Source organism: Camellia sinensis, chromosome 15 (assembly GCF_055761805.1).
Source record: "Camellia sinensis isolate YWXY chromosome 15, ASM5576180v1, whole genome shotgun sequence".
Classification (NCBI taxonomy): Eukaryota; Viridiplantae; Streptophyta; class Magnoliopsida; order Ericales; family Theaceae; genus Camellia; species Camellia sinensis.
Window position 1 is genome coordinate 22390836 of NC_138975.1, and position 24445 is coordinate 22415280.

At 38.8% G+C, this 24445-nt stretch overlaps 1 protein-coding gene and 1 pseudogene across 2 annotated transcripts; both read right to left on the reverse strand.

The window, feature by feature from the left end:
* Positions 1 to 1038: 1038 nt before the first annotated feature.
* On the reverse strand, positions 1039 to 8424 carry LOC114277895 (regulator of telomere elongation helicase 1 homolog). The gene is made up of 2 exons (XM_028219850.2): positions 8096 to 8424; positions 1039 to 1497 (listed from the first exon to the last, which is right to left on the reverse strand). Exons 1-2 carry the CDS (start codon positions 8288 to 8290, stop codon positions 1381 to 1383), a joined length of 312 nt encoding a protein of 103 aa, XP_028075651.1. The 5' UTR covers positions 8291 to 8424; the 3' UTR covers positions 1039 to 1380.
* Positions 7846 to 24445, reverse strand: LOC114277892 (regulator of telomere elongation helicase 1 homolog; annotated as a pseudogene). Its single transcript, XR_014357322.1, has 16 exons — positions 24135 to 24445; positions 23436 to 23612; positions 23031 to 23158; positions 22834 to 22879; positions 22166 to 22307; positions 21907 to 22061; positions 21484 to 21575; positions 21296 to 21403; positions 21128 to 21196; positions 16156 to 16242; positions 15241 to 15300; positions 14091 to 14206; positions 13522 to 13579; positions 13345 to 13450; positions 8807 to 8877; positions 7846 to 8692 (listed from the first exon to the last, which is right to left on the reverse strand). The product of XR_014357322.1 is annotated as a regulator of telomere elongation helicase 1 homolog (transcript).

Here is a 24445-nt window from a genome sequence, read left to right on the forward strand (position 1 = left end):
TTCATTACAACCCTTTACTCTGTTATTATTCACTGAGCTCTCACTCACTGCATTATTTATGTATGTCGGGAATCAGGTGCGTAACCAGGCTTAGTGATGATCGCCTGGTGTTCTATTTTGTCAGCCAGCCTTTGTGCCTCCCGAGGAGGTTCCGGAAAAAGTCAAGTGGTCATGTTTTGTGAACTATGTTTAAGATCTTGTTTTCTTTTTGTGTATCTCAAACAAGTTTCTGTTTACCTGCATATTGGGCTAAGCCCCACTTTTGCTTTATCTGTATAAGTTGGTGACGTAAAACTACTGTAATTATGACGTCACATATATGTATATAAAGTTTTAAATTATATGTCCTATGTATGTCTGCACAGCTTAATAGACTATGTATGTTTTACATATCTACTTCCGCTAGCTCCTTAATTATATGTTATTCTGTACCGAGGCCTTTGGTAAGCAAAGGATTACTAGCCAGTTACGACACTAAACCTATAGGAGCGGGTTTGGATCATGACAGAAAAGGTTGTCTTAATGCAAGGCTAAAGCAATTGACTTGAATAGAGAGTTAAATCAAATTATATAATAATCTTTGTCTCTCTCTCAAGCAAGTTCAAAAGGAGCTAATGACGTAGATTCGTGTGCTCAATCCAAAATAATGAAGATAAAGTCTTGTTGGATTGACTTGAATAGAGAGTTAAATCAATTTTAATTTAATAGAAAGAGGGAAGCCATTGGGAACAATGGATGTATCTGGTTTATCAAGTGCCAACTACTGACTGAAATTACAATAGAAGTGAGCAAAGAGTGCAAGCGCATCTACAAACACATGCAAGATGCAATTCCAGTTTTTTTTTTTTTTTTAAAAAAAAGTACAGGAGTATATCTAGAAAAAAGCAAGCTAAAGTTCGATACATTCCATCCCAAGTTACTAAATCAGAATTGCCAACATGCTTCTATCCATTCTCAAAAAGATCTAATGAAAGAAAAATTACCAGCAATAGAAAAGTGGATCCTGTGCAACAAATAACACATACAGGATGCAGTGTGTTTAGGCTTAAGTATCTAGCAAGTTATATCACATTATCAATTTTGTTCTTGGATGTGCTCAGTCATACTGCACAAAATATGATCAAAGAAAAATAAAATGACAAAATTAAACTTGCGGATATGATATACTCCAAATAGCATGATATTAGAACACAGGACAAAACTGCTGGGATATCACAAGCAAAGACTGCAGGAGGTGCAGCAGCTCTTTTTTTTTTTTTGTTTCACTACTTTATCAGTAGCCACACTCAAGCAGTGAATAGGTTCCGTCATAAAGAATGATTTTGAACCACATAGAACTGGTAGTGTAGATAGCGCTCTTACCTTTCAAGATGTGGGAACCTATTTGGAAAAGAGAACAATCTGTAAAACTTGATCTATCTTCATGGTTTTAGACTTGAGTGCTTTCATAAAACCCAAATATTCTTTATAGTCTGCATCAGTAAGCTTCTCTTTAACCTGTAAGGCTCGCAGTTCAAACATATGCTTAGTCAAAAACTGTTCATTGACATCCAAGATAAGGAAAGCATAAGATGGTCAATTTTGCTTTCTTAATTTGAGTGAGAACAATATAGCAGTATTCAGAAATAAGAGTTCCAAAAAGTCAAGTGTAACGTTACTGCCAAATCTACTCGAGGCTACAATGTTCTTCTGCAAAATATGTATTCCATGAGGAACTTTTCAAGATACTTTGTAGGGGTACTTTGTAGGGGTACATCATGGAATACTTAAATTTTTTTAGGATGGAGGTGCCAGAAAAACTCCTTTAAGGTCATTTTTAAAACACACAGAAAATTCATAATACCTAGTTACGGAAAGACTCTCAAGGATAAGAGACTAAAAAATCCTTATTTCCTAGCTGACCTTGCTGAGGTTTTGTCACAAAGTCGATCAACTCATCTCTAAATTCAGTTATTTTAGACAATTGGGCTTGCTTTGATCTGATTAATACATTAATTCATGTTATCTACTGAAGTAATGACCTTTTTCAACCTTTTTCAATTGCATAATTCAATAAAGAGAACACATATATGTAAGAACAAAGAAACATATGTGAAAGGAGGATGGTGCATGGTAGGGACGAGATGGTGCCGACATTAAATTTCAAGGAAGAATTGTTATGTTTAATAGTCAGAATGGAGGTGATGGTAGATACGAAATCTCAAGGAATGCTTCTTACTTGAATTCTAGCTAAAATCATTTGGTGACTAAACAAAACATAATTATTTTTCTCTCATTTGATATATTGATAATGACAAATCTCCTATTACAAGAATACACAGGAACAATTTATATGCTTGGCTTGTCTTCCGTCTCAGTCTTGAAAATTCTCAAACAATTGGTGATCGAGTCTTAATAGAATATAAATCTCTACAGAAAGGAAACACCAAGTGTATTTATTTTTTTAGTCCACATTTTCCAGATCAGAAACAACACAAAAAAAATAATAATAATTTGTAATATGGAGAGTCAAACAACATTGACAAAGACGGAGAAAACCGTCAGTTTTGAGAAGAGAAAAGCTAGAGGTATGAGTGGTATCTTATCCCCTTTTATATTAAATCATCAACATAATTACAGGAGTGCCCTAAGGCATAAAATAAGGATACTGAATATACATAAGAATAAAATAAGAAATATTCTAACACTCTCCCTCAAGTTGAGGCAAAGATATCTCTCACGCCTAACTTGTTAAGAATGTCACGGAATGGTTTATTCCCTAATCCTTTGGCGAGAACATCAGCCAGTTGGTCCCCAGTCCTCACGAATGGCATACATATAGTGCCACTAGTGAGCTTTTCCTTAATAAAATGCCTATCAATCTCCACATACTTGATCCTGTCACGCTGAACCGGATAGTGAGCTATGTTGATGGCTGCCGTATTTTCACAGTATAGCCTCATAGAATCTCTCTGATGAATCCCCAAATCCCTCAAAAATAGTCTAATCCATAATAGCTCACACTCACCTTGAACCATAGCTCTGAATTCAGCCTCTACACTAGACCTCGCAACTACATTTCGTTTCTTGCTTCTCCAAGTAACGAGATTTCTTCCAACAAAGGTACAAGAGCTAGAGGTTGACCTTCTATCAGTGACTGATCCAGCTCAATCAATATTTGTATATGCCTCCACACTAAGTTGACCATGTTTTGAGAACTAGAAACCCTTTTCCCAGAGAAAACTTCAAGTACCTTAGAATCCATATAACTGCCTCTAAGTGAATTGCACGTGGAGCATGCATAAACTGACTAACCATACTCACTACAATAGCAATGTCAGGACACAAATGAAATACGTAGATAAGCTTACCAACTAGCCTCTGGTATCTCTCCCTGTCTACAAGCTCACCTCCTTGATCCTCACTAAGCTTCAGTCCAGGCTCTAATGGTGTATCACAGGCTTTACTTCCAAGCATCCCAATTTCTTTTAGCAAATCAAACACATACTTTCTTTGACATATGAAGATGTCATCTTTGAACCAAGCAACCTCAATGCCTAGAAAGTACTTCAAGTTACCTAAGTCTTTGATTTCAAACTCATTGGCCAAATACTCCTTTAACCGAGGAACCTCCTTAACATCATCCCCTGTGAGTACAATATCATCCACATAAACAATAAGAGCTGTCATCTTACCATGTGAGGAGTATTTCACGAACAAAGTATGACCAGCTTGACTCTGTTTGAAACTATATCGCAACACAACCTGAGTAAACCTCTCAAACCAAACCCTAGGAGACTGTTTGAGTCCATAAAGTGACTTCCGTAGTCAGCACACTTTTTCTTTGGTTTTAACACCCTTAAAGCCTGAGAGAATGTCCATGTACACTTCTTCTTCCAAACCTCCATGGAGGAAAGCATTCTTCACATCAAATTGATGGAGAGGCCAATCGAGATTAAAGACAAGGGAGAGGACTCTGACAGAGTTCATCTTAGCAACAGGTGCAAATGTCTCCTGGTAGTCTACTCCATAAGTCTGTGTAAAGCCCTTGGCCACCAATCTTGCCTTGTAACGTTCAATTGAACCATCGGCTTTGTGCTTCATAGTGTACACCCACTTACATCCAACAGGTCGTTTGCCCTTAGGTAACTCAATCAATTCCCAAGTGCCATTTTTAGCAAAGGCTCTCATCTCCTCCATCATGGCATGCTTCTACTCAGGAGTAGAAAGAGCATCCTGAAAATTAGAAGGAAGACTCACAGAAGAAACTTTAGACAGAAAATCTTTATAGAAAGAAGACAGATTAGTGTAGGAGACAACATGAGAAATAGGATGTTGAGTACAAGACTTAACCCCCTTCCTTTTAGCAATGGGAACATCTAGATCAGAAAGAATAGAGTTATCAGGAGTTTCATTAGAAGAAGAGGATTCTAAACACTCATTAGAAGGAGAAGATAGCAGTGGAGAATCTGAATTGGTCTCTTGTACCCAAGTAACTTTTATTCTATCCTTATCCCTCACATAAACTTTGACGTCTTTCATTGCGGATTCAGACTCAACATCTTTCACAGCGGATTCAAACTCAACATTCTCAATAACTGGGTCACCATTAACATTCTCAACCTGCTCAATCACTGATGGTAGTGATACAGAAATCGCTTCACACCAAGGCTCCCCCCTGAAAGGATGACTGGGACACCGGAAAGGACAAGAAATAGGATTAAGACTCAAAGAAAGACACATCCATATAGACAAACCATTTCCGAGAGGGTGGATGATAACACTTGTAGCCCTTTTGTGTGACCCTTTTGTGTGGCAGAGTAACCCAGGAAGACACACCGAAGAGACCTAGGATCCAACCTACCACGGGTAAGAGAATCGTTATGAACAAATCACACACACCCAAAGGTTTTGGGAGGAATGGAGAAACCAGAAGAGTAGGACGCTAACAAAACCTGAAGAGGAGTGTGTTTGTAGAGAACTTAGTAGGCAGACGATTGATGAGGAAGGCTGCAGTGAGAACAGCTTCCCCCTAATATGATCTAGGAACACGCATTTCAAAGGATAAACAACGCGCAATATCAAGAAGAGGCGGTTTTTATGCTCTACAACACCATTTTGTTGAGGGGTACTGGTACAAAAAGTTTGGTGAATAATACCACGAGTGGCAAAATAGCTAGCAAGGCCAGAGTCAATGTATTCCCCACCCCCCCCCCCCCCAAAATTATCAGAACGCAAAATTTTGACAACCACCCCAAACTGAGTGCAAATCATTTTATGAAAATTTTGAAACATAGAAAAAAACCTCACATTTGTCCTTCATAAGATACACCCAAGTGATCCTAGAAAAAAACCTCACATTTGTCCTTCATAAGATACACCCAAGTGATCCTAGAACAATCATCAATAAAGGTGACAAACCATCGTTGACCCTTTAAAAACACAAAACGAGAGGGACCCCATACATCAAAATAAATCAATGAAAAAGAAATTAAACTTTTATTAATAGAAGGAGCAAAAGAAACTCTGTGTTGTTTTCCAAGTTGACATCACTCACAGTGAAACTCAGAAACATTATTTTTCAAAAAAACTGAAGGAAATGGATGCTTAAGTAACAAAAAAAATAGATGCCCAAGACGACGGTGCCACAGCCATAGGTCTTCCTTGGTAGATAGTAACTGAATGAATGAATGAGCCAGCTTGTCTGTTTGATCTAGGATATAGAGGCCATTCTCGTTTCTACCACTACCAATCGTCTTCCTCGTGACAAGGTCCTGAAACAAACAATGATTACGAAAAAAGGTCACACTACAATTTAAGTCCTGAGTAATACGACTTAAAGATAAAAGATTAACACTAAAATTGGAAACATGTAGAACAGAAGACAAAAGAAGTGAAACAGTGGCATGAATTAAACATTTCCCAGACATAGAAGAAATAGTACCATCAACAATTCAAACTTTATCCTGTTTTAAAGAAGGGTTATATATAGAGAACAAATCAGAAGACCCAGACATATGGTCGAAAGCACCAAAATCGATAATCCACGGTAACGTTTGATGAGATAGGAAAGTACTTGTAGGAAAAGCTAAGTTACCTGAATGGGCAAAATTACTTGAAGATGAACTAGATGCCCAACGGTTTAGCAAGTGGCGAAGAGCAATCTCCAAATCAGAAGTAGAAAAACCAGAGATATCAGTAAATGAAACAACCAGAGCGGGGGACTGTGGCTCAACTGCAACAAAATGATAGGCTCGGGCATTGGGCCATCGGTCTCTAGACTGACAAAAGCGACCCCCTCGAGAACCACAACAATCTCCACGACCCCCAGATGGCAGCCCATGCAACTTTCAACAAGTCTCACGGGTGTGGCGAGGGTGACGACAATAGTTACATAAGAGGGTATCCTTCTCAAAAACCAAGACAGATCGATCAGAAGAGGCAGGCGAAAGCATAACAGAACGACGACTCTCCTCATTTTGCACATAAGCAAATGCTTCTTGGAGAGAAGGAAGCATATCCATACCAAGCACACGACTCCTAACAGGATCAAACTCTACATTCAGACTTTCTAAAAACTTGAAAAACCCGCACTTGTTCAACAAATTTCCGGTACCCCGCAAAATTAAGGGGATAGGCAGGCTTGTAGTCCTGAAGATGATCAAGTCTCTTCCACCCATTGCTAAGGAAAGTAAAATACTGAAAGGATAGTTATCTCAGCCTGGACGGACCGGTCAATGAAACGTCGCAACTCAAAAGTCTATGAACAATTGCCTTTGTGGGAATACGTAGTGGCCATAACCACCAAAATATCCTGTGATGTATCCATAGATAAGTATCCCTCACCAATCTCCGGAACCATGGAATGTATCAACCAACCCATGATTAAAGAATTGGTAATCTCCCACTGATCATAACCAGGATCCGTGGTACTGGGGGCCTGAACATGCCCCCATCAACATATCCTAGCTTCCCTTTGCTCTTCAAAAAAATAGTCAAACTCTACAACCACGCTAGATAATTCTATCTATCAAAGAGAGAGGTGGTGATTTTTTGGCCAGGGTTGAGGGAATCAATCACAATAGGAGGCAAAACAGGACTCGCACCCTGAGAAGCAAGTTGCGAAGTAGTAGACTCATTAGTCAATTCCGTCATGAATACTCCACTAAGGAACCCGCACAACAAACACTGGTCTAATCACAAATTCGGAAGATGGAAAAACATAACAAACAAAACAAAAAGAATTTAAGAGAACATAGTTTTTTTTTTTTTTTTTTTTTGAGAAGAGACAAAAAACAGAGAGAAGAGAATTACATGAATAGAAAGACTAAGAATTACATAAATAGAAAACAAAACCAATGGTCACAGATTGATGACGTCAATGCAACCCAGACCCAAGAGAGAGACCCGACTGAACCAGAGCTCCTGAGAGGCTATTGGCAGCCTGAGGAGGGAGGAAAAAACACCCCCGACTGAACCTCCAAGCCTGCCGATAGACCTAGGCTAGGAAAAGTAAGGCTCTGAAGAGCCCCAGGGTGCTGTCGAAGCCCTAGGAGGTTGCGGCTAGGGCTGCCGAAGCCCTAAGAGGGTGCAGCTAAGACTATCGGAGCCCTAAGAGGCTGCGACTGGTGCTGGCAGATCCCTAGGGGGATTGCGGCTGGTGTGGTGGGGACTGCAGCTGGTGTGGTGGTGCGGTGGTGGTGTGATGGTTGCCGTAAGGTTGTGGTTGCTAGGGTTTTTAGAGTGGCTCTAATACCATGTCAATTTTGAGAAGAGAAGGTATGAGTGGTATCTCATCCCCTTTTATATTAGATCATCGCCATAATTATAGGAGTGCCCTAAGGCATAAAATAAAGATACTGAATATACATAAGAATAAAATAGGAAATATTCTAACACATTCTAACAAAAACATAGTCTGATTTGCATATCAGCTCTCAAAATATTATTGTCAGATAGTTTTTACTAGACGACTATTGGCACCACCCAATCATCTACAATGTGATAAATCATGGTTGTCCCAGTATGATAAAAAGTAACCAAGAGATTAAATGGGTGGATTTGATGTAAGGCACAAATCTTAATGTTGACCATATGAATCTAGTTTGAATTTAACCTGGATCAGAAAAGCATTTCCTCTTCTTTCTTCATCACCACAAGGTGAAGGACTAGACAGAACCACCTTGCTTTTCTGACTAAACATTTCTGTTTTTCTTTGTGCAATCATCTCATCTCCAAGCAGCACTGCTAAACCAACTTCAGCATTTTGGAAGCTTCCATAATCACTGACCTGCAATTTCTCGTGTTTCATCAAATTGTTTATGGTAGAAGTGGTGTTCAGTTGTGCTTCCCTGACAATCGATGAAGGTTCGTGAGAATTCTCAATATGTTGTGTTAGAACAGGCTCCAATTTAGGCTTCTTCAAAGAACATAATGCAATCAGTCCTCCCCTTGTTTCTTCATCCACTGAGGAATTACTGGTCAAAACTTGTTCACAGTTTATTTGATGTATGCTTTTCCTCCCAGGAATCAATAACTTTTCTGATTGCTGAACAGATCACCTGAATGTTTCAACATTAAACTGGGCTTTTGCTGACGGAATCAGAGATGAACGATTGGCAGGAAGAATTCCTCCCCATTGGCTAGATATGTCTTCAACCTCAGATATAGAAGATGAAAACTTATTACAGCAATTTGAATCCATTGGCATAGTCTGCATACAAATCCGCCAGCAAGAAAGAGGAAACAGTGAAAATAGACAAACGCCACGGATAACTTTTTCTACAGTGGAGTATGAGTTATCACTCAGAAATAATCAAAGAAATACCAGTGGAGCAACTAAGTTTTCCAAGTGAAGTTTGTCAAAGGGCCGTGCAGTTTCCAATCTACTCACATTTCCTGCGACAGGACATAAGCAAACCATTATCATAGCATATTGTTAGAATTTCCCATCTTTACCTTCACCTACTCCACTACACACTCCACTTCACCTACCTCTACTCCACTACACACTCCACTTCACCTAACCCACTATCACCTCCACTACACCTACTACCACATTACCTTCACCTACTCCACTACACACTCCACTTCACCTACCTCTACTCCACTACACACTCCACTTCACCTAACCCACTATCACCTCCACTACACCTACTACCACATTTTCTTCTATATATAGATTGTATAGGAATTGTAATTAATGAATCTTGTAATCTATCAATCAAGACATCAATCAATAATACATAAATTCTTACATGGTATCAGAGCAAGGTTAAGAATTTAATATTTTTTCGCTTCACCGGCGGGCGGCAACCTCGCCTTGGCCGCCCGCCGGACCTCAACCTAGTCCGCTAGAATTGTCTACTACATACCTACCTCCTCATCATATCTTCATAACATCTCATTCTCTCTCGGCATCATAGTAGCCGTGATACTGCTCATACTTCTGGACAGCGGAGAGAACATCGTCTTTCTCGATCTTTCCGCCGACGCCGGTGGCGAGATCCAAGGCTCCGGCTTTCGACATCACTCTCCCCAAATAGTCCATAGCAGCTTCTCCACCGGAAAGATACTCCTAACAGCAGCGGAAAAAAGGTGTTTCCCTCAGCCAAACAAGGCTCAATAGCTGTGGTCCTTATCAAAATACGTGTAATTGCTACTCCTGAACTTGGTTTCCCTATCCTTGCTAACAAGCTTCTCAAATGCTTCCAGGCCATGTTCTTCTATGTACTTCTCAGCAGCAGTTAGAATGTCATCTGGCTTACTGAAGATGTCCTTCTTCCTTGGGACATACTAGACGTTAACAGTCTGCTGTGGGTTAAGAAAGAAAGGCCTCAAATAATGCTCATAAACATATGCAGCACCACTGATACTCTTTATGATGGTGGATATTTCAATGCCATTACAACACAGCACCTTGAAATTTATTTTATTTTATTTTCTTATCTCTCTTTCTGACCATTACAACACAGCACCAGCACACTTGTTCCCACCTTTCATCATGGTCTCCACTTTCTTTTTCTTTTTTTATATTTATTTTAATCCATCTTTTTGAAAACAAAACCAATATCACTTTTTTTAATTCCTTAATTTATTTTAATAACATGAGTGGCCTCTCTTTTCCACCATCTCCCTCTTTTTCTACACAATATTTTTGTACCACCGCCCACTCCATGATTTCCATATTAATATTATTATTATTATTATTATTATTATTATTATTTTCAAAAAAAAAAAAAAAAAAAAAAAAAAAAAAATTCATTCCAGTTGATTTTTCTGCCTTACCACACCTACCATTCGAGTTTGCCAAACACACTTATTTTATTCATGTCAGGATCAACCCCGATCATAATTTTACACGAGAAAAAAAAAAAAAAAAAAAAAAAAAAAAAAAAAAAAAACCACCATAACACACCCAACACCCACAGTGGGATTTTTCTTCTCTACTCTGCTGCAGATCTCTTCTTCTTTCCTCCGTCCTGGGCGGCCCTTGACGGTGCTGCCTCCGTGTTTCCTACGCCGCCGAGCACGTTCACTCCTCCATACTCCTCCACTGCAGCATACGGCGGACCTCCAAATCGGAACATCACAGTGGCCTTCCGCTTCAGCTCCTTATTTTCTGCTTTCAGCACACTTATCTCTGCTCGCGCATCCTTATACATGCGTTGGAGCAGAGCCAGCTGGGAATTTAAATGCTGCACCTCATTTGTCCTACTCTGCAGCCGGTTCGACAAATTTGTGACCGCCGTCATGGTTTCCACGCATGACTTCAGAGTATACTGATTAGCCTCAATATCAGTTTGTACCGCCATTTTTTGCTCCACCGACCGCATCGGAAAGTTCAATGGAGCAAAACCAGAGGTGTTTGGTTGAGGTTCACTGGTCACCGCACCAGTTATTTCTCTTGTGGGCTCGTTCAGTTCTGGAAAGAGCGTGAGCAGGTTCTGGGTAGCTTGACGGGAAGAAGAGGCCATGTTTTTGGGTTGCTAAGTGTTTCAGCGAAATAGCAATTTCAGACTGGTAATGTTCGGAAGGGTTGGTGACAGAATGGCAACAAAGTGTTCCACAGTTTCTCTCTCCGCAGAGGCAGAGTTTTTTCAGCGAAGGGTTGGTTTCAGAGGTTTCAGAATGGTATGCCTCAGCCTCAGCCTTCGTCTTGGTTAAATAGCCGAGGCAGCCACGCGTATCGCGCGCCTCTTGCCGCCCGACAAACTGGCACGCCTTTTCATGGCACATCTTTTGACAAAGTGGACACGCCTTTTGATGGCACGCCTTTTGATGGCACGCCTTTTGATGAATTGGGCACGCCTTTTGATGGCACGCCTTTTGACAAAATTGGGCACACCTTTTGAGGGTGCAACTTTTTAAGAGTCCGACAAGACTCTGTAAACTGTCCCGACATTGATTCCGGTTAGTTTTTACAAGTGTCCGACAAGACTCTGTAAACTGTCCCGACATTGATTCCGGTTAGCTCCTTTATGGGTCCGACAAGACTCTGTAAACTGTCCCGACATTGATTCCGGTTAGCTCCTTTATGGGTCCGACAAGACTCTGTAAACTGTCCCGACATTGATTCCGGTTAGTTTCTACAAGGGTCCAGCAAGACTCCGTAAACTGTCACAACATTGTCTTCTACAACGGTCCGACATGACCCCATAAACTGTCTTCTACATCAGTCTGACACCACCATACAGTGTCCTCTACAACGTTATGACACCCCATACAGTGTCTTCACCAACGGTCTGACACGACCATACAGTGTCTCCTATCCTTTTTTATTTTTATGTATTTTCTTGTTTTGTTACTCTCTCCAAACTCAAGTTGGTTAGTTTTTCTCCTCCTTGAGTTTGCGGGGGGCTGTTAGAATTTCTCATCTTTACCTTCACCTACTCCACTACACACTCCACTTCACCTACCTCTACTCCACTACACACTCCACTTCACCTAACCCACTATCACCTCCACTACACCTACTACCACATTACCTTCACCTACTCCACTACACACTCCACTTCACCTACCTCTACTCCACTACACACTCCACTTCACCTAACCCACTATCACCTCCACTACACCTACTACCACATTTTCTTCTATATATAGATTGTATAGGAATTGTAATTAATGAATCTTGTAATCTATCAATCAAGACATCAATCAATAATACATAAATTCTTACACATATTTAACCAACTTTTTAAATTGCACAAACCAAGAAATATGTGCAAGACTCACCCTTGAAATAGAAATGGGAGGACCGTTGGGTTCGGTCTCCAAAATCATTCAGATAATTTTAGCAAACATAGCCTTTAGGTCAAAAGACAAGCATACAGACATTACAAACTTTAAGATGCCAAAATAAGTTCTTTCAAGATCTCAACAAACAGAAAATAATGAAACAATTTGGTTTCCCCATTACCCAAGTGGTATAAATAGTATTGGAGTCATTTTCCAGGGCGTTTATTCCTTTATTAGGTTAAGTAAAATTCTTATCAGAACTGGATTCAAGGAGGTGATCAATTTGCTGCTCTTCTCTAAATTATTTCAATCAGTATTAGGAAAGTACAAGCCGGTGTAAGAATCTGCTATAGAACTGTGACTCAAGGAGCTGAAGCACTTTTAAATGTGTATTTTCTTCATATAAAAAGAAGTAATCTAAATTTGATATTTGGAAAACTACAAGATGTTGTGTATGTTGGTTTTTGTACGCTTCTCCTTTTCGTTTTTGTAGATTTTGTGGAGGATTTGATTAGTTAGTTCTGTTTAGTCCTTTTGTGGGCTACATTTTTGTATTCTTTGCATCGTCTTAATGCTTTTTAATAAAGTTGTGTTTACAGCTTTACATCTCCATTCATATATCATTAGTAATATAGCTCTTAATGAGATTATCTTCTGCAAACCAAACTTCTTTATCACCCCATACCCTTTGGCTTTTGATGATAAGCTTGATAATCAACAACCATAACCAAGCAAATAAAAACTTGGGCTCAGAAAGCTCAAAATACTAAAAATGAAAATCCAAACAGCTTTACTGGATTTAAGCCACTGCACTGCAATCAGGAAAAGGCCACCAATTGCAATTGACCCTCTACTTGCCAATACTTCTATTGCAACTAGCTTGGAGTAAATTTCTTAATTACTTTAATGGCCAAAAAGATGAGACAGTAAATTTTCCTTTAACAAAAGCTAGGGAACCAACACATTTCTTGGAACAAATCGATGCATATGATCCACAAAGATCGATGATTTTAATAAATTCCTAGGGTCTACTTAAACACTTGCACATAAATGTCATGAACGTAGAACATAGAAATGTACTGTAAAAAATGTGAAACTAGTATCCTTTAGCTAAAAGATACTAACCATGGTCTTCACTCTGTGTTAGTTCCAGCTTTGCAGGACCGCAAATTGCTCCATCTCGGAAAAAACATGTCAATGTGAAAACTACATTCCCGAATTTGGAGTAACACTGCATGGGTAACAGTGTGTAAGTGTGAGTTTTCAAACCATAAATCTCAATACAACCCCCACAAAATGCACCTTGATATGAGGCTGTATCCAAAGTGATATCTGGGACTGGCGACTTGAATGTACAAACCTGTTCACAACACAGGAGGTAACAGAAAAAAACTAGATTAGTTTAATGAAGAACTCTGGAATCTAACAGGATTAATAGACAGGTAAAAAGAAAGGACAAACCTGTTTACAACACAGGAGGTGACAGAAAAAAACTAGATTAGTTTAATGAAGAACTCTGGAATCTAACAGGATTAATAGACAGGTAAAAAGAAAGGACAAAATTTTCATGTTCACCAAACTGAAAACATTACTAGCAATTCAATAAGAGCAATGACAAAAATCATAGGACTAGCACCCTCTCATACAAAAGCAAAGCATACAAATGATCAGACATCTTCCTGACATATAGAAAATATAACAAAAACTTGAATTAAAATGTAAAAGAATTGATGACTTTGCAGATCTATTGCACCTGGTTTCACATTTTAGAAGGAACCACTGAGAACATGCAGGATGTAATATACAATTGTGACAACAAATGGCTACATTTCAATGCAATTTCCAGTTTTTTGCAAAAAAATAACTACAACCTTTCATCACAAAAAATAATTGCACCATAGTCATGGCGATGACGAATGACACGCCCAACAGCCTGATTCACAGCCCGCAATGCTTCTTGACTGTACCACTCTTCTCCAGTCAGAACCTGCAATTTCGATGTGTATAAGTACGCTTTTTTATAAAAAAAATGAGATTAAAAAAACTAAAAGTAGTTTATCTATAGACGAGAAAAATTACTAAAGAGTAAAGTTCTATGTCATGTTTGGTGGTAACCTATGAAGCACGGACACGGACACGGACACACATACGGACACGGACACTGACACGGGACACGTTAATTTTTAAAAAATGGGGACACGGACACGGCAGGGGACACGGCAGATTTTTTAATTTTTTTATAAATATTTTTATTTTAATACATATTAATTATTTTATTTATTTATTATATTTTTTAAGTAATATGTTCTAATTAATTTTTTTATTTTATTTTATATACATGTTTATTTATTTTTATTAATATGTATGAGTATATATAATATAATAGTTATATAATAATAATAGTTATATAATCATCTTTTATAACTATTATAATAATAATACTATTAGTTATTATTATTATAATAATAATAGTTATATTATATATATATGAGTCCAGTAGATGAAAGAAGACAGACGCGAGAGAGAGAGAGAGAGAGGAAGAAGCGATCGATCGCGATAGCGATCGATCGCGATCGCGATCGCGAGGGAGAGAGAGAAGGTGAGAGAGATAGAGCTCGTCAAAGTCAAAGGGCGACTGGATCGTCGAAGTCAAAGGGCGACTGGATCGTCGAAGTCGAAGGGGATGGAGGTCGAGGTCGACGGCTTACGGTGGAGGTCATGGAGGCTGCCGGCGAGTCAACTGGACTGGATCGAAGTTCAGGTTTGTTTCAACACCTTCGCTCTTCTCCTTTACTCTTCTTTTTTGCTCTCTGTGTCCAGATTTGGACACTCGTGTCCAGATTTGGTGGACACGCGTGTCTCCGCCGTGTCTCCACCGTGTCCCCTGCAAAAAAAATAATTAAATTAAAGGGACACGCCACCCGGCGTGTCCCGTACGTGTCCCCGGCGTGTCCCCGTGTCAGACACTGCCACGGCATGAAATCTGCCGTGTCCATGCTTCATAGGTGGTAACAAGACTACCTTACACCCCATTTGTTGTGACTGCGTGTGTTGATCCAAGTACTCTCGCTTTAAACGAACCTGTCACGCATCACATAAAAAATACAAGGGCCTTGTTTGGTTTGTATTTGAGAAACATGTTTTGAGATAAAAAATACGAAAATTTGTTTGGTTTGGTTTTTTTTCAAAAGATGTTTTGAAAAATTATTTTGAGAGAGTTTTGGAAAAAGTGATTGATTTGATGTGTATGAGAGAGAGATTTGTTTGGAAAATTTGTAAACCAAACAAGTTTTGGAAAAACAAATTGGAAAAATTTGTTTGGTTTGATTACTTTTGAAAACTTATTTGTAGAGAATTTTTCCCAAAATTTTTTGAGAAACACAAACCAAACAAGGCCAAGATTTATTTAACAAAAAGGTGACCTGACGAAAAAAAAACTAAGCACATGAATTAAAAATGTAATATGGTTAGAGTGAACAAAAGAACAGAAGGGGTTTTCTAGGAAAGCATCCCAAAAGATGAACAATCTAGACAGCCATATTTGCATGTCTGTGCTCTGTTCCATAGCAAAGTTAACCTGAAGAAAATACATGGATATAACAGTTATGATATGACAAATTATAGCAGGGGAGGTGGACTGAATAGAGAAACCCTCAAACCAAGCCCTGGCACAGAGATAACCAAGGCCCTGGCACAGAGAAAGCATCATATACTTATATTCTCAAACATTGTCAATTCAGCTTAAAGGAACTGCAACTCAAAAAGTTGGGTATGGTTCCACAATGGCATGTCAGGGTGCCTTGCAAGATAACACTAGATTCCAAAGTTTGTTTTACTAATGCCAATTGCCAAATATATCTCGAAAAGTTGATACAATTAAAACTCACATCATGGACAACAATAACCAAGAGAAAACAGACAAGAAGATTATCAAACCTTTGGATCAGTCCTCATGGCAAACGGCATACCAGTGATCACCACAGCTCTCCCAGCATGGTCTGCAAAATCTAAACCTTCACTTACCTAATAAAACAAAGGCAATTAAGCATGGTACAAAAAATGGGACTTTGGAAAGATTGTCTACTGCAGACATGAGAAGTAGCAACAAACTTCGGTCTTCACAAGTATCATCATTAAAAGGGTAGCACCCAAAAAAAAAAAAACTTTGGTTACTACATTCCAGTACTATTTAACTAGCATTTCAGAAATGTGACTTTTTTTTTTTTTTAAGATTCCAAACTTGTAATCAATTACCAATATATACATCCCTACCATGTGTGACATCAATGGAAATGCAACATTTGACACTGAGGAAACATTTCTTTAACGACTACTTAAATTCATTTTGGCACCACAAAATACAAGAACAGTGGTATCTCAGATTTACACATGCCATCATTTCTTACTGCTGAAACTTACTACTGGTAAGTTGGTAATTCATGCAGCATCGACGACATATATTTGGGTATACTGGAAGTTGAGGAATACAAGAAGATCAATTTAACAGAAAGAAACCCAAGTTATGGTGCCTATGTACAACAATACAAGACATAACTACTATTAGTATCTATTTTCAAACTGTTCCGAGCATGTTCAGTTGACCTTAGGTAAACATTATGTGAGAGACGTGCATGAAAAGGGTCACATTGTGCAATCAGCACCTACAATGTTTGAGGTTATCTACTTAGCTGGGGAGCTGTCATCAACATGAGTCCTCATTGCAAGAGACATGTATAGGAAGCAGACTAGCCAATTTATAATTCAAGACATGATAAATGAGATGAGAGTCATTTACACAGCTTCAAGGACAGCACACATAATTATGCCCAACAATGGGATCCACGAAACAAATTCAAAATTCCACGTTGTACTATGAACATATTGAGCACCTTCCCTGCAACTGTCCAGTTTCCTAACATTTGAATCACAAATTGATTCATGATGGTAAGAATTTGAATTCATATTAAAATCCAGAAATCAATACAACAAAAACATAAGGAAACTATTGAAACATTGCAGTTTTAAATCCAATAATTTGATCTATTCAAGTTGATTAGTGTTGGGATGTGTCCTATATCGCCTGGAGTTGCCCCATCTATGCTGGTTATAACATTCAAATTTCTCTCTCCTTAATACCTAGGTTTTAAGGAGAAGTGTGGACTAGACTTCTCAATTTGGTATCAAAGCTTGATTGGGCTTGTGATTGGTGTGTCATTTGTCTAACTACTGTATGTTCTGGTCCAGGAGAGTGTGTTGGAATGTGTCCCACATCGCCTGGAGTTGCCCCATCTGTGCTGGTTGTAATGCTCCAGTTTCCCTCTCCTTAATACTTAGATTTTAAAGAGAAGTGTAGGCAGGGCTTTTCAATTATAAGCCACTTGTAGAATGAAGTAAAGAGTCCTGATTATTTCATGCATCTCTAGTTACCATCATAACACTAACCATCTGTTAAGATGATGTAATAGCATAGCATCAAGGATGACAAATTGACAAAAGTGTTGTCTGAGTTCATTCATAGCTGTTGTTTAACACATCATGTGCACATTCATTGGAAGCTTCCAAAGGCCTTTTTAGAGCTCTTAAAATGCTTCCAATGCAATTAAATACATTTTTATAGTGCAACAGAAGAACAAACAAGTTTACCACAACACAAGATGTTGCTGTTAAAAAAATATACTGTATTATTGATTGATGTATTGTGTTGTTGTTATTTACTGTCTATTACAAATTGTTCCTTATATAGATGTAGGTGTAGTGGATGGTGTGTAGTGGATGGTGATAGTGGTGTAGTGGGTTAGGTTTAGTGGAGTAGGTGAGGTGGTAGTGGTGTAGTGGGTTAGGTTTAGTGGAGTAGGTGAGGTGGTAGTGGTGGTAGGTGATGGTAAATTCTAACAGCCCCCCGCAAACTCAAGGAGGATAGAAACTAACCAACTTGAGTTTGAAGAGAGGAACAAAACAAGAAAATACATAAAAAAAAAAAAATGATAGGAGACACTGTATGGTCGTGTCAGACCGTTGGTGAAGACACTGTATGGTGGTGTCATAACGTTGTAGAGGACACTGTATGGTGGTGTCATAACGTTGTAGAGGACACTGTATGGGGGTGTCATAACGGTGTAGAGGACACTGGATGGCGGTGTCAGACCGATGTAGAAGACAGTTTATGGGGTCATGTCGGACCGTTGTAGAAGACAGTTTATGGGGTCATGTCGGACCGTTGTAGAAGACAATGTTGTGACAGTTGTTGTGACAGTTTACGGAGTCTTGCTGGACCCTTGTAGAAACTAACCGGAATCAATGTCGGGACAGTTTACAGAGTCTTGTCGGACCCTTGTAGAAACTAACCGGAATCTATGTCGGGACAGTTTACAAAGTCTTGTCGGACCCTTGTAGAAACTAACCGGAATCTATGTCGGGACAGTTTACAGAGTCTTGTCGGACCCTTGTAGAAACTAACCGGAATCAATGTCGGGACAGTTTACAGAGTCTTGTCGAACCCTTGTAAAAGTGGCACCCTCAAAAGGTGTGCCCAATTTTGTCAAAAGGCGTGCCATCAAAAGGCGTGCCCAATTCATCAAAAGGTGTGCCGGACATGATGGCGAGGCACGTGGGCGCCTTGGCTTGCGTGCCCGTTTGTCGGCTGGTGGTAAGAGGTGCGCGATGCGCGTGGCTGCCTCGGCTATAAGACAGAGGCTGAGGCTGAGGCAAAAAACCTGCGAGAGATATTCTGAGAGAGATTTCTGAGAGAGATACTGTGTAACACTCTGGTGCCTAGAAAATGGCTTCATCGTCTTCCCGCGGGCTGCTCACCCTCTTTCCCGACCTCAACGAGTCAACGAGAGAGAGAACTGGTGCGGTGGCACTGGAAACTCAACCAAGCGCCCCGGAGTTTGCTCCGTTGAACTTTCCGATGCGGTCGGTGGAGCAAAGAATGGCAGTGCAGTCAGATGTGGAGGCCAATCAGTATACTTTGAAGGCATGTGTGGAAAGCATGACGGCGGTCACAAATTTGTCGAACCGGCTGCAAAGTAGGACAAATGAGGTGCAGCATGTAAACGCCCAACTGGCTCTGCTCCAACGCATGTATAAAGATGCGCGAGCAGAGATAAGTGTGCTAAAGGCGGAAAACAAGGAGCTGAAGCGGAAGGCCACTGTGATGTTCCGATTTGGAGGGCCGCCATATGCGGCAGTGGAGGAGCAGGCAGGAGGCAACTTGCTTGGTGGCCTAGGAAGCACGGAGGCAACACCGTCAAGGCCCGCTCAGGACGGAGGCAAAAAGAAGAGACCTGCAGTAGAGTAGAGGAGAAAAATTCCGCCTGTAGGTGGGTGTTTGTGGGTGATGTAATTTTTTATTTTTATTTTTATTTTTATTTTATTTTTATTTTTTTTATTTTTTTTTTGTTTTTTTTTTTTTTTGGTGTGTAAAATGGTGATCGGGGTTGATCCCGGAGATGAATAAAAGATGGGTGTACTGCAAATATGGAAAGTGTGGGTTGTTTGTGTGTTTTTATTTATTTTTATTGTATTTTATTTATTTATTTATTTATTTATTTATTTTTACGTGTTTCCCCTCTTGACAAAACAAAAATAATAAAATAAAAGAAAATAATAATATATATATATATATGGGGCAGTGTAAAAGATGAGTTTTAAAAATAGTGGGTATGTGAAGGATGTGGTTTTAGTGGGAGTGATGATTATGCTGGGTGTGTATATCAGTGGCGTGCGTAAAAGATGGGTTTGATTATTAGAGAGAGAGAAAGAGAATGAGTTGTGGGATAAGGACAGTGGCAGTCCAGTGAGGAAAAACAAAATTAAAAAAAGAAAGGTGTTGATGGGGGAGGAAAGTGGACCTCTCTCGGTGGGACTATTAAAAAAGAAAAAACAAGATGTATTGTATTAAGAAAGGGAGGGATCTCGTTTTTGGGTGGTGGTGCTTGAAGAGAGAGAAAGAGAGAAAAAGGGACCATATAGAGAGATAGTGGGTTGATAAAAAAAAAAAAATTGTGGGGTTGTAATGATCCATTGGGGATTCACTACCTACTCTCTGCAAATTGGGAGAGGAGGGACTATCCATCTCGGTCTGATCAAGATCCGGCAAATTCATGCCACTGGTAGTTGGTTCTTCTTCAGTAAAGCCATCACTGCTCCTCTGAGTCCTCTCGCTGTATGGAGACCCCACACGTTCGGTCTGAGGACGCAAACCTTTCAGTTGCTTGCCAAGAAGAAATATGGTTTCTTGACACTCTGCTAGCTTCTCTGCTGCAGCAGATAGCTCCTTCTCCTGGTTAGGCTTGGCGTCAATATCAGCTGTTGCAAAGCTCTCATTCCTTTGCAATTGCTCTTGGAGATCCTTGCATTTGGCCACAGATTGATTCTTGTCCTGATTAGCAGCAGCACCAACATTCGTTTGAGTTACAACAGCCGCCTCCATTACGATGCAGGGCCGACAGAGAGAGAGAGGCCGCCGATTGGAAGCAACAAGTGAAATGATGAAGAGAAGAAGAAACAGAGCGGATTTGGGCAGTGATGGGAAGGTATGTGTAGAAAATAAGCGGAATAGGTGGAGGTCCGGCGGACGACTAAGGTGAGGTTGCCGCCCGCCGGTGACGCGAAAAATAGTAGGTTCTAAACCTGCTCTGATACCATGTTAAAAAAATACTGTATTATTGATTGATGTATTGTGTTGTTGTTATTTACTGTCTATTACAAATGGTTCCTTATATAGATGTAGGTGTAGTGGATGGTGTGTAGTGGATGGTGATAGTGGTGTAGTGGGTTAGGTTTAGTGGAGTAGGTGAGGTGGTAGTGGTGTAGTGGGTTAGGTTTAGTGGAGTAGGTGAGGTGGTAGTGGTGGTAGGTGATGGTAAATTCTAACAGTTGCTTAAATTTCAAAATGAAGCCACACCTTGCCACAACAAACCGCAAAAAATACTGCACCAGAAGTTGTGGAGTCCTTCAACTTAGTCATGTAGTCCTGCCCAAAAATGGATTCATAAGAAATATCTGAGGTGAAGATGGTATATAAGGGAAATTTGAAGAAATGTTGACCAAGTATATAGATTAATTTCCTTACGTCAATTGACAAAAGGAAAAGTGATGATTGTCTTGGTTCTACAACAGCTTGCTTATGTTTGCAGATTCTCTCCCAGATTGTGCTGGAAATTGTTGAGTTTGTATGAATCTAGAGAGTAAGAAGAATGGTGCATCAAGATAAAATGCAAACAGATCATAAATCTTCACTACTTGTGCTGGAACCCTTACCATATTCTTCCAATACCCAATACATTGATCCAGAAGGTAGTAAGATGGAAAAAATACTAGCAAGCCATCCGGTACAATTTGAGCAAAATTGACTGAAGCATCATAACCACGGAACAAAAACTTCATGAAATAGTTATCATACTAATGAGGCTACTGACTTCAGAAGGAAGATTGATTTAAACAAAGCTTCATTTGCAATTTTCCTTGTAAAAAATGTAAACATCTTCAGTTAAGTGCAATGAAAAGCCAAGATTTTCCTCCATCAGGAAAACAAGTCAGGTTTTAAAAAAGTCATATTCTTCCTAAACCATCAAATCCCAAAACTATCCATGCACAAGGTATTCAAATCATTTACCAAGAGATAGTTTGTGATACATGCTTATCATTACATACAACCCGCATTCTCAATACCTAATTACATACCAATAGCATTCCCAAGCTCTAGCATGTACTCTACAGAATCACAACTTCGATATGAGGAGTTGAAAGAGTAACTAGATAGACCAGCCGATACAACTCCAGCCCACATCTGATTTGCAGATATAACACGAGGATTCTCCAAACGAACAGGAAATTCTCTGACATGACAATCAAAGAAAAAAGGAAACATTTTTTTTATCAATTTCGGAACTCATGACACAACCAAATAAGCACTAAGACCAATCTGTCTAAAGTGACTTACAACTTCAATTCCTAAGCAAATGAATCCATTGGAGATAATATGCCAGATGTCAAAATGATGGATCCAACACCCAACTGGGAGAATTCTTCCATGGCAATTCCTGGATTAAAACACCACCAGCTGAGTATTCTAGAAGCCTTACCTGCAGCATGAAAATCAATGAAAATATATAAGGAGGTATAGGGCAAGAATGCATGTCTTCAATTGCATAGAGGAGCAAGTCTACAAGACTAGGCCATTCCAGAATTTGTTGCTTTAATATGAGGCAAAGGAAAAACTTCACAATGTTGTTCCAAAAAAAAAAAGGAAAAACTTCACAATGACATAATTCAACTTTTCATGACATAATTTCATATAGGCTTCAGTCAAGATTCCAGATGCCTTGCAGCCAGAGTGAATTAAGCGAACCTTCAGTTTGAAGACAGTTTGCTTGTTATTATTCTTCAACATAGTCCTAATTTTTTATTAGATCCAGAGAATTTATTCCATATAAATGATTTTCTGTGCATACGATCACATACATATTGTAAACATCAGTGACAAACTGATAATTCAAAAGAAAGAGAAAAATAAATAAATACATATGTACATCACAGAAATATAATATTTAATACACATCAAGTATATCAAATTAATCAAACTTTAGAAGAAATATGTCTCCCTATCACCTTTAAAAGCAGCTGCAGCACTAGCTTCAACTTCCTGAACATGAAGCTTAGGAAACAAAAAAATAAAAATAAAAATAAAATCAAGTCAGACAATTATCTCATGGAAAAAACTCCAGCTATAAAGTTACAACGCATATAATATAGTTGCCCTACCTAACTATACGATTAGTTAAAAACATCATTATATCCAAACTTACACGATAATATTGAGCATGAGCTCTACCACCATCTCTGAAAATTATTTTAAGAACGTCACCCATACTATCCAGCCTGCATACAGTTCCCTTCATCTTGTGTGGCCCTCCACTATCAGTGACATTTGCATCTAAAGAAAAGAAAAAGGAATCCAGATCAAAATAAACCAAAATACATCAGAGGATAGATAACAAAAAAACTAACCACCATCCATGTTCTAAATTATGAATTTGTCCATCCAAATATTGATAAACAAGAAAAACATATATGAAAAAAAAGTGACTCATTATTTTGATTATATTGGCCTAACAAAACTATAAGTCCCACACATAAAACCATTCATAAAAATTAACTTGGAGAATGCTGAAACCACAACTGTCAAGGCTATGTGACTGTTTATAGCTTACCTTCCTCAAGAAGCATAATAGCTTCTTCAATTGTACCAATCAGCATTGTGGCAGTTTTATATGTGATGTTCAGATCAGCAAGTAGTTCATAAATGTAAGGCCCAGGCTTGGTAAAACCAAATTCTTTGGATTCAATAGGGACTTCAGCAATCCGCTTCTCAAGTTTTAAAAGAAGTGCTGCCAGAAATGCATGATTTAACTCAGAAAATTGATCACCCGTGAATATTATGAAAATAAGGCCTCGTTTGGGGACAGGCTATTTTAGTAACTTTTTGACTTTTTGGCTAAAATATGAGGTAAAAAAAACTAGTAGGTTTGGGGTGACTTTTTGGCTTTTTTACGAAAAGATGTGCAAAAAGTAGAGAGAAAATGGAATGTTTGACTTTTTGGTATAAGTTATAGGCTTTTTAGTTTTTTTAGTAACTTTTTGACTTTTAGGCTAAATAGCTGCTTGCCAAACGAGGCCTAAGAAATAGATAAAGCAGAAAAATGGCTCAAAATATAACTAAATATATGATAAATAAATTTTCCAGTAAAACCAGATGCTCAGTATTCTAAAATCAACTTGACACAAGCTGGTTTCTGAATCAGCCAAGGAACTAGTACAAATACTATTAGAACAGTAAAATATACATTGTGAAAGTAGTATAAGGAATGGAAACATCTATATAATTGATTCATTCAACCATTTTAATTTACCTCTGAGAATTCCAAAATTATCTGGATTACATGATTTGTCATTTGAATTATCCCTCCTTGCAATAGAAGGTCTAAACAATTTTTTGATTCAGAAATGCAAGCTGTAAGAATTCATGAAGGCAAGTCAAAAGACGCAGCATCCGCACACAAGCTTTCTTGGATTTTAAAGGACATTTTAGTTTTTGCCAATAGCTAAAGTCAAAATATATTAAATACAAGTTAAAAACCTGCATGATTTACAGTGAATAATTAATTTTTTGTCACATACATTATAGAAATTATGAGAGTAGATGAGCAGGGTAAAAACAAAA